Below are 18,244 nucleotides of genomic sequence, written 5' to 3'. Positions count from 1 at the left end.
TGTCTCCTTGTGTTCCCCAGCTCTCTCTAGACTTTCCTCATGTTTCCTCCTAGTCACTCCCTGGTATTCCCTATTGGTTTTGTATTAGTCCTCCTCATCCATCTAGTCATTGGTTGTTTATCTTTGCCCTTAGTCTTTAGGTTTAGTTATTTAGTGTTTTATAGGTTATGGTTTATTTTCCCCCCTGCTTTTCTTTCCCCATTTAGTTTATTGATGGTGCCTGTCTCCCCTCTAGACCTCACTCCTCACACCTGTCACCTGTTCCTCTGATTGCTTCCCTCTGTTTAAAAACCCTGTCTTGTCCCTCAGTGTTTGTTGGTCCATTGTCTTTGTCAGCATTGTTCTGTTCCCCCCAGGAACTCCAGGGTCTTGCTCAAGAATGAGCTTTCTTTTGTAGTTTAGTTGTTTTTCCCCGACTTTCGGTTTTGGCTTCCTGCCCCGTGGGATATTCACCCATCATCCTAAATAAAGGATTTTACTTTCAACAACTTCTCCTGCCTCGAGTGATCTGGTGTTCTGCATTTTGGGTCCTAACCTCCTGCTCTCATCGTGACAGCAGGACACAGTGAGCCCCAGTGGTGGGAACTGAAAACGACAACTAAATAGCGTCATTTAATTGTATAAAATTGGATATTATTTATTAAAGCTCTTCTAGCTCTTCTAGAATTTAAAACCATGTTTACCTTGTTGTTGACTAAATGTATCTTGGGGTGTCAAATGTTCCATACCAGACACCTTACCTATGTGAATTAGTAATGTTGTAATGTTCGTTCTCAGTAATTCTCTATATGTAAATATATAGTCTAGCCATGACCCATTGACAAAGCTCAGTTGTGGGATGAAATCCACGGTTGTCTTTCAAACTGTCTCTGCATGCTATTGGACAATGCTAGGAGCAATGAGCAAAGTGACTCAGTCATAGCTACAGAAAACAGTAGGCGAGGGGGCTGCCATACGCCGTTAAAGAAGAAGGAGCAAATATGCCTTTTTATAAATAAAGAACTTCAGCCTGATCATGTCTAAAAGAAAAGCTCAAGTCTAAACATATGAATTTGATACCAAGTCCGTTTCAAACCGGCACCGTTCCTGAGTCCACGCCATTGTTGTAGTTTTTCTTATTCACAGCTTTGATGCTAAGCCGGTCCAATGTGCCTCTGTACAAATAGAGAGCTGTGACTGGCCAGACCTAAAATTGGTTGGGCCAATGGCAAACCTACAATACAGCGTAGCTTGAACAATATGCAGAGCAATGTCTTTTTTCTACTGCTACGGTTTGTTTAGATTTGTAAGCTAGTTAGTTCTGAGAAAAGCTGGTTTATTATGTAATAAGCTTAGACACCCCTTAACTAATTTCCTGCCATTGATGACTAAAGTCTGTACTTTATTTTACTGGTTGAATGGGAGGAAATGCTGTATCATTTAACTGCTTGGTCAAACATGTTACTGGGGCTGCATTGGAACCTTGAGCGGGTACTCAGCTTCTCCTGTCTCCCGCTTGAGAATAGCAGGTGGCTAGCTGCTCCCATTTCCCGGGGCAGCTGGGCCGGCTCCAAAGCGAGGTTGTCATCATGCGGTCAATGGTGGACCTCTGCGGGAGACCACAGAAACACTGCAGCTGCTTTACTTTTGAGTCGCTCAACCTCATTTTTCTCACTGAAAACACCCGCAAAAACTCTGTTAGCTTCAGGTTAGTATGTAGCTAATGTCCCGATGACCGCCGGCTTCCGGAGAAGGGACAATCTACAGTGGTGGACACACAAATGTTTCACTGCGGTGGACCAACAAACCTCAATATCCTTGGTCAGCTTACCTAGTTATGATTTCGTTACTAAGCAGGCTGGAGGTGCCTTCACTTTGGAGTTGCTCTACTGCGTTTCTTGCCGAAAACGGCCGGAAAACTCCATTAGCTTTGGGTTAGCATGTAGCTAATGTCCTGCTTCTCTCCGACCGTAGAGCAAGAGCTAATGTAATAGGCTACGGAGCCTGGCTATGATTGCACCGGTCTGAGGCTCTGCTTGTAATTTAACAGTCCCAGTCCATATTAGATCTCCACAGGCAACTAGCATGACTACAGCCTCACACGGGAGCCAGTCTGCCATGCGGGCGGGACACCCCGGTCCAAGGAGCCCTTCTTAGTTTCTTGGGTTAGCTAAGTTAGCTAGTAGCTACACTGGTGAATTTATTCAAACCCTGTTCCAAATGTAACAGCCCCACCCTTAGCTCCACCTCTTTTCCCATATTTGGATTGTCTGGGCATGACGGGACCTGTGACACGGTCAAAATGGCGGTGGTGGGAACCTCCCATTTGGGAACAAAATCTTGTAATTCGAGCCTATGGACATAAATTGTCCAGTATATATGTCGATGGTCAAACGTCACGTGATCAGGAAGCAGAAAATCCATGTATTAGGAGATCGTTTTGGGCCGCTGCTGTGAAAAAAGTGAGGCGTGAACCGGAAAAGCTTCTGAAGCTCACAATTCGACAACGGATTATGAAAGAACATGTATTGCTAGAAACTAGCTGATTCTTTCTGGTGTAAGAAGTGAGTCTACTCTTTCATTTGGTAGTTTTGGTGTTTACATCATCATAGAGCATGTTCTGTGACACTTCAAAAACCGTAGAAATTCTCAAAAACGCTGGCAGCCAGGGGATTTACTGATCAGGAAACGGCTGGCAGTGAATCAGTTAAATTAGCATGTCTCAACCCCTCTTTAATGTTGGCAATATAAATGTTGGTGGTGTTAATGCTAAGCACAGAAAAAAGCCAGCCCAACTTACTGGTCAGGTTCTTGTGTATTGTGAGAGGAAAAAAAAAAAAACAAAAATGTCGAAACAATCACCTTACAGGATGTACTGTGAAAATCCAAGCTTTGAGTAAATGCCAGATTGACCCATAGCTTACCTATTGCATTATCTGGATATTGTATGTGTGTATACACACTTACTAGCTTCAGACAGTTATAGAACTATCTGCGTAAACCGACCAATAAGCACACAGCTCATTTAATATTCATGCCCTGGCCGAGTGAGTGGGGACAACCAGTCTTTTATTTTAAGACTTTATGATAGGGTTGCATTTGATCATTTATCAGAGCTCCTGGTCCATTTTGTGCCTCAACAAAGTTTCATAATCTACATGTGAAACTCAAAAAATTAGAATATGATGCAAAAGTCAGTTATACTAAAAGGTGAAACTAACATATGAAATGGACTGATTAGAAGCAAAGCCAGATATTTTAAGCCTTCATTTGTTATAATTATGATGATTATAGCTTACAGTTTATGAAAACCCCACATTAAAAATCTCACAATTATATTAATGGGAAAAGGTTCAGTTTTCAAAACTCAAAGTGTCACACTCTAATCAGCTAATGAATCCAGTACACCTGCAGAGTTTCTGAGCCTTTAGATGGTCTCTCTGTCTAAGAAGTACTGTAAAAAGTGAACTTTTGCACCATAGTTTTCGAGTTTTACCTGTTTGAAGAGGCTCAAACAACTATTTACTATGGAAAGAAAAGTTGTTGAACTCCTTTAAAGTAAAAGAGAAAATGACAGTGGCATTACAATTACATTAAATAATCTATAATTGGTAATATGATCGTTTTATCAGTATTGTGTGTGTGACAGCACTAATGTGTGTGTGTGTTTGTGAGCACCTTGCTTCAGTTGTGATGGGTCCTGCTGGTACCTCTCCATCACGCTGAGCGTCTGCGCAGGGCGAAGGGGAGGGTAGAGGATTTCATTAAGTCTTGGGTCTCTCTGCTTGTTATTGATGAACTCTGTCATTTGATCCACTGACATTGTCCCGCCGTCGCCTCCCCTGTAGAGGTGAAATAGGACAGCTCAGAAAAAATGACAAAAATATGGAACCTGACAGTATTTCTTGATTAAAATAGATTTTTTTTACGAAACAATGAGACAAAGTTTACAAATAGTGACCAGTTTAACAGTTATTTAGGCAAAACAGTCAGACCCATTAATTAGGATTTAAAAAGTAAAACACCAACAATAATTACTTGGAAACTGACCGGGGTTATAAACTTGATTGAAATAGCTTCTTTGATCAGGAGCAAGCAACAGATGAATCCTTATTCATAGCTTTGATATCAAAGTCATTTGCCTAAAGCAAACAGAGACTTGTAAACAGCTCAGATTTCTACTTTTTGCTTTAGGAGTTTCTTACTGCAGTTTGAAGATGCTGCTAAGCTCAGGACGAGGACACAGACTGTCCAGGAAGTTCCGGTATACGTCAAGAGTGAAGTCCTCCAGTTTGATGCCATCACCCTGAGAAAATCAAGAAACCAGACGAATAAGATGTGTCAAATGTTTGGCTGAACAGCAGTTCTTTTTTTGTAAAATTCAAAGGAAAGCAACAATTTTCTGAAGCGTGACAAATTTATGTGAGCAGATTTTCTGCTGCTACTTTTTGTTTGCTTGAAAAGTTTGATGACTCAAATGTTTGAGTTTGTTTTACGCTTCTATGCACCATTGTGGACAAAAAGTGCAAAATAACATGATAGAAACAAATAAAATACACTTAGTCATAACACACACACACACACACACACACACACACACACATACAAGATTAAAGCTTTATTCTGAATGTATTCAAAATCTCATCCATCCATCTTCTGAACCCGCTTTGTCCACGCAGGGTCGCGGGGGTGGGGGGGTGGGGGGGCAGTCAACGGGCAGGTAGGCGGGGTACACCCAGGACAGAGAGCCAGTCCATCGCAGGGCAACACGGAGACCAATTAACCTAACAGTCATGTTTTTGGACGGTGGAAGGAAGCCGGAGTACCCGGAGAGAACCCACACATACACAGGGAGAACATGCAAACTCCATGCAGAAAGATCACAGGCCGGGAATTGAACCCAGGACCCTCTCGCTGCAAGGCAACAGCTCTAACCACTGCGCTACTGCACAGCCTGTATTCAAAATATTTACAATAGATTTACAGTGGGTTCAGAAACTTTTCAGACCCCCGTCAAGTTTTCACTCATTATTTCCTCATTAATGTACACACAGAACCCCACAGTGTCAGAAAAACACAGAATTTTAAACATTTCTGCAGTTATTAAAGACAAACTGAAATATTACATGGTCCTAAATATTCTTGGCCTTAATTCTAAGTAGTGTGTGTGGAGAAAACCAAGCAATGCTCAACTCTTGTTCAATACAGTGCCCACAGTGAAGCATGGCGGTGGCAGCATCATGCTGTGGGGGTGTTTTTCAGCTGCAGGGACAGGACGACTGGTTGCAATTGAGGGAATGATGAATGTGATCAAGTGCATGGATAAAATGCAAAAGAATAAAATTAGCTGAAACGGATGATTGACTAGATTGCAATTAGAAAATGTTTAAAGCCCAAGTCTCTCTTTGCTGTGACGAGATTTTCCAAAAGGTTGCAAAATGTTTCTTCTCATTTTGTCTCATGAATGCTAAAGAGTATTTGCAGGAATCTAGATACAGTGACGTAATAACTGCCTTCTGTGTGTTATATCACCTAGAGCTTTGGCATCAAATTTGGACTAATTAGTGGACTATTTTCATCTTCTTTCACTATGTAATGGCAGACTTCCTGTTGACTGACTACCGAAGCTATGAGTACGTCACGTTGTTTGTTGTCCAATAGCATGCAGAGACAGTTTGAAAGACAACCGTAGATCTCGCCCCACGACTGGATCGTGCCCAGACTATATACTCACATATAGGATGGCTTGCCAGGCTACTATTTTGCCGCTCTTTTGCGTAATTTACTGACAGCTAATTACAACGGTGGTCAGCAGGGGTGTCCTGTCTTTTTGCCCTATGGCCAGCTGCTGCAGAAGCGGGAGCTTGGGCATCTGATGTCAGGTGTCAACAAGCCTATAGCAACTCTTTATTGTTGTTGTTTGCATGTAAGACTTTCGTGTGTTTGCAGATGAAAATTCACACATTTTCCAGCAGTTATGTCTAAATATAGGCTCCAACAGTCTCAGCTCAGTAGAAACAGTCAAGTTGGAACTGGAAGCACATCATGCTGCTCCTGGGACACTACTAGATGTATGTACATTGAGTTACTCTGTCCAACAAAAGCATTGATGGAGCTGTAGCTCTGTGGTGGCTCAGACTCAAGAATAGTGACATGGTAATTCACAAAACCTGCTCAAAATGTAGGACCTGTCTCTTCAGGTCATTTAAGGTAGATGATTTCAAATCTGAAACATCACATGACTGAATGTGTTACTGATGAGGTGTCCAAGCTGCACCAGCATGCCTTGGCTAATGATAAAAGGACACATAAGTCTGACTATTACTGATACTAGTGCGTACTTACTGCATTTATCTGGACAGAGTTGTACTACAGAGTGGATGTTTTTTTCCAAACAAACAAACAAACAAACAAACAAACAAACAAACAAACATTTGTGTATTTACTGTCACTCTCGTTAATAGAAACTTGTGTTTACCCGTCCATACGGCAGTTTGCAGCTCTCCAGGGCATTCTCCACTTTCTTTCTGTCGGACGAAAACTGTCGAACAATGCTGCAACAAGCCAAGACATCACATCAGCTCATCCTACTGTCTAAAACGGACAGGTTCTATAACAACATGCATATTTCTGAGGTGTTTTCTTTTGATGCTGCAAACTTCATGCCTCCTCCCTCAAATTCCAAGATATCTCCTGACCTTAATTCTGCTTCCAGTCTGCTTCTAAAACACAGCTTTGCTTCATAAATGTATAATCCACCTCATGCTCTGGTGCTGGTTGATTACCAGGTCAGAGCTGAATTAGGCACCTTCATGAATCATGTCCCTGTTTTTGCTCCCCCAAGTGCACATGGAATTAACTTTATTTTTGGAAGCAAGGGACAGGAAAGTGCAAAGTTTAAGTTTGTAAACGTCTCTGCAGACTTTGTCGAGCTATTTTTGCAGTTTGAACACATCTGCTTTAACGCTCCTCAAACACTGAGCTCAGACAGAAGCCCTGCCTGAGGACCACGGGGGGAATCGTCATCAGGAGCTCACTTTTTGACTGGGATTCTTCCCTCTGCATTTGGTTGAAGAGTCAGCCTGACGTACCTGAAACAGAAGGAGAATCTGTGAACTTTACATAACTTTTAATATTTTCAATAAAAGCTCCACAAATAAATGAAAAACTAATACAGTCAATGTATTTTTTGTGAATTTAATTTATTTAACAAAACAAAATAAGTGAAAATATTATTTTTCACATCTTTTTGCCTTTCTGGGAAATAAAAGAAGTAAATAAAATACTGAGTGAACATTAGAAATCTGTGTTTGATAAAGTATTTTAGACAGGAAGAACCTTCGGTTGATGTCATAAGAATGTTTTTAAATTTATTACTAAGGTTCAAAGGTGAACTGAACTTTCTCACCATCTGAAAATGGAATTAAATCAATCCCAAAACTCAAATGTGAGAAATTATAACAGAATGTTAAAAAAGAAATGTTTTTTTTTTCTCTAATGAAGAACAGTTTTTTAAATGCCAGCGTTTTGGATCTGATAAGAATTTAGAGGTTTCAAAACAGTCTGAACCAAATATTCAAAAGTTGCCTTATTGGGACAACACACTCCCACACTAAAACACACTACAACAGTAAAGAAATAGTTTTTTGTTTTCTTTTTACATTAAAGACAAAATGTGACGGAAAACAGCAAAATTTAGAAAAAAGATAAAGGAAACAGATTAAACATTAAAACAAGATAAATGAAAATATTCCCAGAGTAAAGCTGAGAAATAAAAAAGAAAGTATTTTCTTACCATCCGTACTCCCACAACTACAGTCCTTCACAATAAGAGTCCACCACCCAATAAACAGCTGAAGCCTATACACTCACCTAAAGGATTATTAGGAACACCATACTAATACAGTGTGTGACCCCCTTTTTCCTTCAGAGCTGCCTTAATTCTACGTGGCATTGATTCAACAAGGTGTTGAAAGCGTTCTTTAGAAATGTTGGCCCATATTGATAGGATAGCATCTTGCAGTTGATGGAGATTTGTGGGATGCACATCCAGGGCACGAAGCTCCTGTTCCACCACATCCCAAAGATGCTCTATCGGGTTGAGATCTGGTGACTGTGGGGGCCAGTATAGTACAGTGAACTCATCGTCATGTTCAAGAAACCAATTTGAAATGATTGGAGCTTCATGACATGGTGCATTATCCTGCTGGAAGTATCCACCAGAGGATGGGTACATGGAGGTCATGAAGGGATGGACATGGTCAGAAACAATGCTCAGGTAGCCGGTGGCATTTAAACCATGCCCAGTTGGGACTAAGGGGCCTAAAGTGTGCCAAGTAAACATCCCCACGCCATTACACCACCACCACCAGCAGCCTGCTCAGTGGTAACAAGGCATGATGGATCCATGTTCTCATTCTGTTTACACCAAATTCTGACTCTACCATTTGAATGTCTCAACAGAAATCGAGACTCATCAGACCAGGCAACATTTTTCCAGTCTTCAACGTCCAATTTTGGTGAGCTTGTGCAAATTGTAGCCTCTTTTTCCTATTTGTAGTGGAGATGAGTGTAATTGAGATTTCAACAGGCTTTTGTAAAGGATGAAAAATGGTAGATCAGTTCAACAAATGAGGCATCTTTGTACTGAAAGTGTACAGTTTTCTATTTTACTCTTAAATTTAACCTGCTATACAGCATTTTTAAAGACAATTTGGGTAGTCCTATTGACTAAATAACTATGTCTAATTGTGTGTGTGTGTGTGTGTGTGTGTGTGTGTGTGTGTGTGTGTGTGTGTGTGTGTGTGTGTGTGTGTGTGTGTGTGCAGACTCACGCTTTCTGCAAACTATGGTCTCTGTTGAGATTGTGGCCCAGCAGGTTGGAAGACACAGAAAACAGCTCCTCACACCACAGCTGCAAAAACACACTCTTCTACATCCTCAACTTCATCAACAGAGCGATGGTCTCCTCGCCACTTGCGGCACCAACAAGCTCCTTACCTTGGCCTCGTCCTCTTGAGAGGCAATAAAAATGAGTTGGGTGACATTTACGAGGTCTGATGCTGTAATCACGGTAACCATGCGGTTCTCCAAGCGACCCACAAGGTTTCCGACGTCGAGCAGCTCCCGAAGCTTGGCCTCCTGTTGGAACCCACAAAAGGAAGGCTGAGGCAGATTTTAGACTTTGATGCATGAAGGTGGAGGTGATCTTGATGAGTTTACCAGGAAAATTATTAAAAATCATCAGCCTCAACATCTGACCAGTAAAGCATTATTTAATGAAAATGTGTGACATTAAATTCCAGACAAAATGTAATAATGTGGACTAAACATCCTTCTTTTAATTAGTTATTTTTAGTTACCCTTTGTTCTCTTGCAAATTCACAAATTCAGTAAAATACTCCAAATAAGAGCAACACGTTACAATAAGGATTCATTTATCAATGCTACTTAGTGCAACAATAAGCATCAATGAACTATTAACAACTGTTTAATATTAATGCTAATATTAGGGAATGCATTACTAAGCAGCCCTCTCACCCCCCCCCCCCCCCCCTTGTCCTTTTTGGGTTCCTTAAGTACATCTAATAGTTAACAAGATCTGGATTGTTAATAAAGGGATGCTTTGTTTATGAACACTTAATAATGCACCAATCATTGTTAATAAAGAGACACTTATTGTAAAGTGTTACCCAAATAATTTTGTTAATTCATCTGGATTGGTTTAAAAATTCTACATCCGATTTATTAATTGAATTATTGAAAGAATCTAGACATTTTATTAAATGAATGAAAAAAGTATTTTAAAGGAATGTAAACATAAAAATCTACAACAAAACAAATGATACACTGTAGTTGGTAAGAATAACGCAGTTTCTCATGAACTTCCACCGAAAACAACAAACAAGAAAACTGCTGAATAAAATCTCATTTTTATCTACATTAGATGAGAATCAACTGAGGGAGGGTCACCACTGGGGCACGGAGAGCTATGTGAATATAAAATAAGACAGTTTAAACATGAGCTGCTTTGTGGTGGTACCTTGGCTGTTTTGGTGCTTCTGCCGGTTCTGACATCTTTTACATACGTTAGGTCCAACAGTTCTGTGTCCTGTTGATAAAACACACAAGAGGTCAGGGGATTTCAGTAAACGGCTGTATGTGTGTGTGTGTGTGTGTGTGTGTGTGTACGTACTTTTAAATGCTTAAGTAGACACATCTTAACTTTAACCTGTAGTGTGGCCATTTCCACATTGTGGTGACATTCTGCTGGTCCACTTTAAAAAAAACAGCTGAAGACCCATCCATCCATTTTCAGCTGCTTATTCTGAGTCGGGTTGTGGGGGCAGCAGCCTAAGCTGAGAGGCCCAGACTTCCCTCTCCTCAGCTACTTGGGCCAGCTCCTCTGAGGGAATCCCAAGATGTTCCCTGGCCAGCCGAGAGACATAGTCCCTCCAGCATGTCCTGGGTCTTCCCTTGGGTCTCCTCCCAGTTGGACGTGCCCAGAAAACCTCACCAGGAAGGCGTCCAGGAGGCATCCAGACCAGATGCCCGAGCCACCTCAACTGGCTCCTCTTGGTGCGGAGGAGCAGCAGATCTACTCCGAGCCCCTCCCGGATGACCGAGCTTCTCACCCTATCTCTAAGGGAGAGCTCAGCCACTCTGCGGAGAAAACTCATTTCAGCCTCTTATCGTTGATCTCGCTCTTGCGGTCACCACCCAAAGCTCATGACCATAGGTGAGGGTAGGAACGTAGAACGATCAATAAATTGAGGGCTTTGCCTTCGGGCTCAGCTCTCTCTTCACCACAGCAGACCGGTACAACGCCCGCATCACTGCAGATGCAGCACCAATCCGACTGTCGATCATCTTTCCCTCACTCATGAACCAAACTCCGACACACTTAAACTCCTCCACTTGGGGCGGGACCTCATCCCTGACCTGGAGTAGGCATTCTACCCTTTTCCGAATCAAGACCATGGTTTCAGATTTAGAGGAGCTGATTCTCATCCAGCTGAAGACCCTTTATTTAAAGTTGCTTTGACCTAAATCTTTTATTTTCTTATTTCTAACAAAAATTTGTAATCATCTTTCATTTGTTTTATGATAATTTATCATTTTATGATTTTTTTTTTATCGTTATGATTTTACAACATTTATGTGAAGCACTTTGTGATTTTCCGTCTGTGATGAGGGCTATATAAATAAAATGTACTTACTTAAAATGCTATGCTAAAACTATGTTTAAGAGAATTAATGGCGTGAATGAACTTTTGATTTAGATTAGTTTAGGTTAGGTTGTCTACTGTGTGTCTGAGGGGAATGACCAGGAGTACAGGTCAGTCATCACAGACTCTGTGGACTGGTGTGAGCGTAACCACCTTCGCTTGAAAACCAGTAAGATGAAGGAAATGGTGACTGACTTCCAGAGAAACACTCCTCCTCTCTCACCAGTAAACATCCAGGGAGCAGACACTGAGGTGATGGATATCCTTTAAGTACCTGGGTGTTCACCTCAACAGTAAACTGAACTGGTCCAACAAAACAGATGCTCTGTATAAGAAGGCCAAAGCCACCTCCTGAGGAGGCTGAGGTCCTTTGGAGTTAATTCCCAGCTGCTAAAATCCTTTTATCACTCTGTTGTTGGCTCTGTTATCCACTCTGCTGTGGTCTGTTGGGTGCAGGCAGCTCTGACCGAGACAGGAAGAGGCTGAACAAGCTAGTTCACAAAGCTAGCTCGATTCTGAGCTGCCCACTGGATTCAGTTGAGGAGACGTGTGAAAGGAGGATGCTGGGGAAGATGACCTCCATCTTACAACTCCCCCCTCCCTGCCTGCTGCATTCCACTGTGGAGACCATGGACAGCTCCTTCAGAGGCAGACTGAGACATCCTAGATTTAAAACAGAACGCTACCATAGGTCTTTCATCTAGCATGTCTGTGTTGTTTTACAGTAAGCTTCATAATGCTGGAATCCAAGTTTTTCATTTTTATTTGTGGTTTTAGCGGTCGTAGGTTACAATACTAGCTTACTGCCTATTTGTATATATGTGTGTACCTTTGTTATAATTTTTCTTTAAATTATTCTCTCAAGTGTTTGTGCTGCTGTAACAAGTGAATTTCCCCACTGTGGGATAAATAAAGTCTACTCTATTCTAGGTTAGGAAAAGAAATCCAGTGGACAATGGTTAGGGTTAGTGGAGTCACTAAAATGAAGTCAATGGAGGTCCACACAAGTATAAATGTGTGTGTGTGTGTGTGTGTGTGTGTGTGCGCGCGCACACACGCGCGTGCATTCAGTTATTTTTTCAGCCTTTCACCACATCATTTGTGTTTCGAATCTAATCTAGTTTAAGGAATTGACATCCTTAACCTTTGAGGTTAGGGATCAGAGCCTGCAGGGAGGACAATGTAGAGCTTGTTTTATTTATCAAAATGTTTCAAAGTGTATTTTTAAGTGTTTGTCACCCTTGTAAAGAAAGAAAGTGTTCAAATCTGTTGCATTGTGTAACTTGGGTCAGCTTGTTTAGTCTTTAGCTTCCATTTAAAATCACCAAAAGCATCAGGCTAGCTAGAAACCAAACCAAGCATCCCAGCAAATAACCCATTCCTATTCAAAATGTTGGATTTACAAAAACAGGGAAATACACACATCTAAATATAAATACATGCATAAATGCAAACACAAGGATTTGATCATTCAGTTGAAAGATTTGAAATTCCAGAAAATATTGTTTCTGTATCTTCATTTGTTTATTTTGCTGTTTAAATCATTTTTGCACTCCTTTATTTCTAATTCTAAATCATGCTCTGCCTTTTTTGCACCTTTCCAAAAATATTTTGAGTAATTGTTGCTGCAGGAAAAATGATTGATTGAAGGAGTGAATTCAACAATCGACATAAAGAGAGCCGAACATGCAGATGAACAGTTAATTGATCAATCAACCAACTGATCGATTCTGTAGATTTCCTGCTCACCGGTATGTTGGTTTCCATTTGTTCATTCAATCATAAGTGGTTTTATTTTCTAAGATGAAAATGATTATCAAGTTGCTTCATTTTTCTCCCTTTTCTCGTGTTCTGTAAACAAAACACAGAAAAGCTGCCAGTGTTCTTGTTGTGAGAACAACTGCCGAAACGTCACACCGTGGTTTTCCTGAAGCATTTCCAGCGCTCATGTGTGGAGAAGACAAATGTTGAAGACGCATCATGATGAAACATTACAGGTTTTATTAGCGGTGAAGAAACATAAACAGGATAAATGTTTTTCACGTGGATAAAAATGGTTATTTGTGGCTCCAGATCTCACAAAAAACTTGCGATGTCATGGTCTGAGGTGAGCTCATCTTCTAATCAGCCTCTAGCATTCATTCCAGGTGAGCGGTGTCTGAACGGAACCAGCTGCTGCAGATTCACCATCAGCCACTGCTGGCTTAAAAGCAGGAGGGAGACCACTGCTCAACGCTGGTTGATTACTCCACATGGGTATCCAGTTGGATATTCTCCTGCCACGCAGGAAACTCTAGTCTAGTTATATCATTGATTACTCTACCTGACATTTGCTCCTTGTTTTTACTCAGATCCTGTTAACTTCACACCTTCAGCCATACTCCTGGACCTCACTTCAGCCTGCATCTTCCTTCCCACAGTCCCGTTCAACCGCTCATCAATCCCTCTCTGGAACCCTTATCTCAACCCCACTGGACACTTGGATCCCGCCACCTCAGACCTAACCAACCTCCCCATCTACCATCTCCCCAGCAGCACAGTAAGACCTCCACTTGTCCACCTTCAACCCACCAGACCTCCTACTAATCCAGAATCTACTTGCAGGCCCAGTTCTTCGTAAAAATCTTGATTTCCCATTTTAAAACCAACACTGGCCTTTAGACCGTTCAGGTATGCACGGATTGTCAAAGCTCTCATTCACTCATTATTTCAATACACTTTTAGAGGTCTAGTAATAAATTTCTTGTGAGTTGTCTGTCCAGGGAAAAAAGTTCTGATGCTCCTGTTTCAGGAAGTAGAAGTTAGCCGCAGGCGGGCAGAAAACAGCAGGATTTAGTCTTACTACCTGATTTTGGGACAACTCCCCTCTGATTGGCTAACAGCAACACGACTACCACTGACTCCATTTGCTCTGCAATGTTAATGTCGTAGCTCCACAAACAACACAAGCCTGAAGAGGTTGCTAATGCTAACGGTTAGCTTCTACTAGCAGTGATGTTCTCTGTTTCCTGGATACTAAAGCATCAACAGCCATGGGTCAAGACTGGTGATTCCATGGACGTTAAGTGACGGTGCTACGTAGAGCGGAAGATGCGGGAAATAGGAGTGAAGACTATTTTCACATTCAGCCCGCTTGTGAAACTCGGAGTGACCGATCATATTTGAAAAATAACAAGTAAAAAATGGTTTCTCAGTGTCTGATCTTTAAGTTTTTACATGTTAGTAAAATTTCTCATTTGGACAGATTTTAATAAAACTCTCAGAAATGAATAAGAGGATGTTCATCAACAAATGATTAACTTTTGAAGCCAACTCAATTAAAGATGGCCGCCACAACAAGATACTTAGGAGACCTCCAAACAGCTGTAATTCAGTTAGTTTGTCAGATATTGAGCTCAGAATTGGTGATAAAAAAACTTTTGTGCATAAACTTTACCTATTGGGGTTACAAAGTAATATACAGTATTCTTTATTACTTTCTAGGATAACATTTCTATTTTGATGTTTTTTATGACTCCAATGTTGAGAAATTAAATGAATGATGCATGAAGTTGATGACTGAGAACATTTAGTCTGTTTTTGTGTGATTACCTTGTTTTGGTCGGTCCAGTAGAGATAAAATCCATGTGGGTCCACAAACAGAGTGACTGGACTGACAGTTGACAAATCCTAGGGGAAAGCAGGTAGTTCCATGTGTACAAATACACAGAAAACAACAGTAAATGAACTTAATGTGTCTCAGCTGAAGATGAATCATAACTGTAACGACATTGAAACTACAATACACTTGTGATTAAACATTTCACTACATTTTGAGGCAAAATAAATGCTCAGTTGTTCCTAGTTTCAGACACACATGCGCGCGCACACACACGCGCGTGCACACACACACACACAGTGAAAATTAAAGGCAATTAGTCAGAAACAAACCAGTACTGCCAGCAGAATTAAACAAAATATTTTACACAAATATTAGGAAAAATGTGTGTTTATCTACATTTGGAATGATACCTTAATGTTAGTTTAGATATGTATGTACATTTCAAATGGAGCAAACTTTAAGGGGGTCATTGTTAGATGCTGCCATATCTAAGAGAGATGCAATGACGATTGAAGTTATGACAATGAACTAACAAAAAAAATCTAAGTTTTTATAGAAATGATGAAAAAAGACAAATGTTCTTCTTTTATCCTTAACATGAGATCTACAACCTGTGGCTCTGGGACCACATGGTGGTCTTTGTACCATCCACCAGTTACACCATATAAATCTGTTTGATTTACCGTATTGACCCAAATATAGGATGAGGTTTTGTTTCATAGAAAATAATTTTAAAATGTGAGGTCGTCTTATAATTAGGGTGGTCCTATATTCGGGTCAATACGGTAATTCCATTAAAATACTGGTTTCAGTTTTCTGTCCATGTTCCCTTTTTCTAATTTGATTTTACATTTATAATAAAACCAAAACCTGTTTCCTGTGTTTAAAAAAATAAAATAAAATATGAAAATGGATATATCAACAATCATTATAGTTTGTTTCTTTCCTAAGATGTTTATCAATGTAGTTTTTGCATAGCATAGCATAGCATAGCATAGCATAGTTTATTTATATAGCACATTTAAAATGCAGCATGGGAGCTGCCCAAAGTGCTGCACAGGCTAAAACAAAACACACCCATTACAAGGAGCTAAAACTAAGGATAAAATCTCAATTAAAAGCAGAGAAAACATGAATAATAAGAACACATTAAAACAATGACACAATAAAACACTAAAACGAGTCACTGTCTAAAAGCCAAAGTGTAAAAGTGGGTCTTTAAACGAGATTTAAAAACCGCCAGAGATGGAGCCTGCCGAACTCCAATGGGCAATGAGTTCCATAGCTTTGGGGCAGCATGGACAAATGCTCGTTCACCCCGCGATTTGAGCCTCATCCGCGGCGTGTGCAGCAGCAATAGGTCAGCCGACCTCAACGAGCGGGTGGGCACATATGGAGTGAGAAGGGCAGAGAGGTAGGAAGGTGCCAGGTCACTGAGCGCTTTAAAAACAAAAGTCAGTAACTTAAACTGCACTCTGAAAATGACAGGGAGCCAGTGAAGATGTGCCAGGACAGGGGTAATGTGGCTACGTCGGTGTGTACCCGTCAAGAACCTGGCAGCAGCATGATTCTTAAACTGTTTAGTTTGCAACTTTGGAGAAATTAAATGTATCGGGGGGGGGGGGGGGAGGCAGAAATGACCAGATGTAAGTCGAGCTTTAAGAATGACACTGAGTCATTAGGAGCTTTAAAATTATTATCATAGTAAAGTTATAAATGAAACCGTTTTGGTGCCATGTAAATGTTTGAGACAGCTTGTCCTTCATAACATCACAATGTGGATCCAGAAAGATAAACATCCAGGAGCAGACTGAAAACCTGGTGGTCGCCCGTTGCTGTGGAAACAAACTGATTCTTTTTATATTAACATTTCTAAGCTTTTGACTTTTGGCTTCACACACTCACTTTTCTAGATCTAATGTGACATTAAGCATCTTAATACACACATTTACACACAAACATCTGATGTTTGTCATGCACGCATCCGATCTGTTTAGGTGCTGGTAACCATGCCAGTTACCATAGCGACCGGACTGCACGTTTCTCATTGTCAAGGCTATATATTTCAGAATACCAATACACGCGCACTCGCATGCTCACGCACACACACACACACACACACACAAACACACACACACGGATGCAATGCTCTGAAAATGTGTGTTTGAATGTGCCCATGAAAGCTGTAAAAAGAGTTTATGTTTTTTATTCACACTCAAACACACACAGCAAAGACATGTTGATGGATTCTGCACCAACAGGTGGCAAAGCAGAAACTGGCAACACACACACAAACACACACATACACACACACACACATACAGTGTTCCTGGCGCCAGCTCCACAGGTACTTGTTGCCAAAGCTCAATCAACAAATTAACAGTAAACACATCTGACCACATGGCATGTTTCCTCCTCTTCATCATCATCATCCTCATCACCATCTCACACTTCCTCACAGTGAAACTGACCACCACTTTACTGTGCTGCTTTCTCATTTCTAAACAAACCAGTAAAAGGAAAGGGAAAGGCTTCCCAGAAACAACCTTACCTCGTCCCATTTAATGAAGTTGCTTCCGTTCCTCAGGGTGTGTGAGACGGAGGGAGGCTGGAGTTTCAAAGCATGGACCCCCGGCTGAGCACTCGCCATGGTTCCACGCTCGCATTAAAACACACACACGCACACACAAACTGGAGATGCTCAGAAACCAGGATGCTGCATCTCAGTCATGTCTGAGCTCAAACTCCTCAGAAGTCAGAAGCTTGGCTGCAGCAGCACCCTCTCCTCCTCTGAATCTGTCTGATGACTTTCAAAAAAGCTCCTGTCTTTCTGCTCTCCTGCCTCATACCTCTCCCCTTTTCTTGTCCCTCCCTCCCACCACTTGTCTCCCCTTCTCTCCTCTGTTGGGGCTGCATCTCACAGAGAGACAGACTGAAACAGATGCCTTCGTGGGAGACAGGATGTGTGTGTGTGTGTGTGTGTGTGTGCGCGCGTGCATGCCCTGCCTCCACAAATTGACTCATCTGCGACATGCGCACAATGGCAGCTTCCCACAGATGGGGGAGGGATAAGAGAAAAAGAGCAAGAGCGACAGGAAGATAGAAGAAAAGAAGACGTTTGGAGGATAGAAAGGAGGAGCGGAAGCAGAGGAGAAAAGAGGGGAAGGGAAAAGGCAGGATCTACTTTTGAATTCACCCTACAGTCAGTGTTCTGAAGTCTGCAGACATATGTGCTTACTCTGGGCTTTAATCTGGTGCTGTGACTGCCTTCGCTCCTTCGGGAAAGCTGTCCATCATGTTTTAAAACCAGGCTGCAGGGATTTTATTCCTGGGAAACATTAATGAGCTGTGTCACTGATGTTACAAAACATGGGCTGAATGTCACACTGTGTTGCTGAAGATTCAGACTAAGACTTACTTTGAGTGTAGGTGATTG

General features: G+C 41.3%; 1 protein-coding gene across 1 annotated transcript in view; it reads right to left on the bottom strand.

Annotated features, from left to right (window-relative positions):
- plcb1 (phospholipase C beta 1) overlaps window positions 1-17,590 on the bottom strand; it is a 51,775-nt gene extending 34,185 nt beyond the window's left edge. Inside the window, exons 1-9 of the mRNA XM_015945044.3 lie at window positions 17,360-17,590; window positions 14,799-14,876; window positions 10,022-10,090; window positions 8,980-9,120; window positions 8,814-8,893; window positions 7,017-7,070; window positions 6,458-6,533; window positions 4,185-4,285; window positions 3,658-3,821 (exon numbers count right to left, since the gene is read on the bottom strand). Coding sequence (XP_015800530.1) covers window positions 3,658-3,821; window positions 4,185-4,285; window positions 6,458-6,533; window positions 7,017-7,070; window positions 8,814-8,893; window positions 8,980-9,120; window positions 10,022-10,090; window positions 14,799-14,876; window positions 17,360-17,458 — 862 coding nt within the window. The 5' untranslated portion in view covers window positions 17,459-17,590. The remainder of the gene's footprint in view (window positions 1-3,657; window positions 3,822-4,184; window positions 4,286-6,457; window positions 6,534-7,016; window positions 7,071-8,813; window positions 8,894-8,979; window positions 9,121-10,021; window positions 10,091-14,798; window positions 14,877-17,359) is intronic.
- Between the last annotated feature and the right edge of the window lie 654 nt (window positions 17,591-18,244).

This window comes from Nothobranchius furzeri, chromosome 12, assembly GCF_043380555.1.
Source record: "Nothobranchius furzeri strain GRZ-AD chromosome 12, NfurGRZ-RIMD1, whole genome shotgun sequence".
Classification (NCBI taxonomy): Eukaryota; Metazoa; Chordata; class Actinopteri; order Cyprinodontiformes; family Nothobranchiidae; genus Nothobranchius; species Nothobranchius furzeri.
Note: the sequence above shows the minus strand (reverse complement) of the source record. Positions and strands in the feature narration are given on the sequence as shown.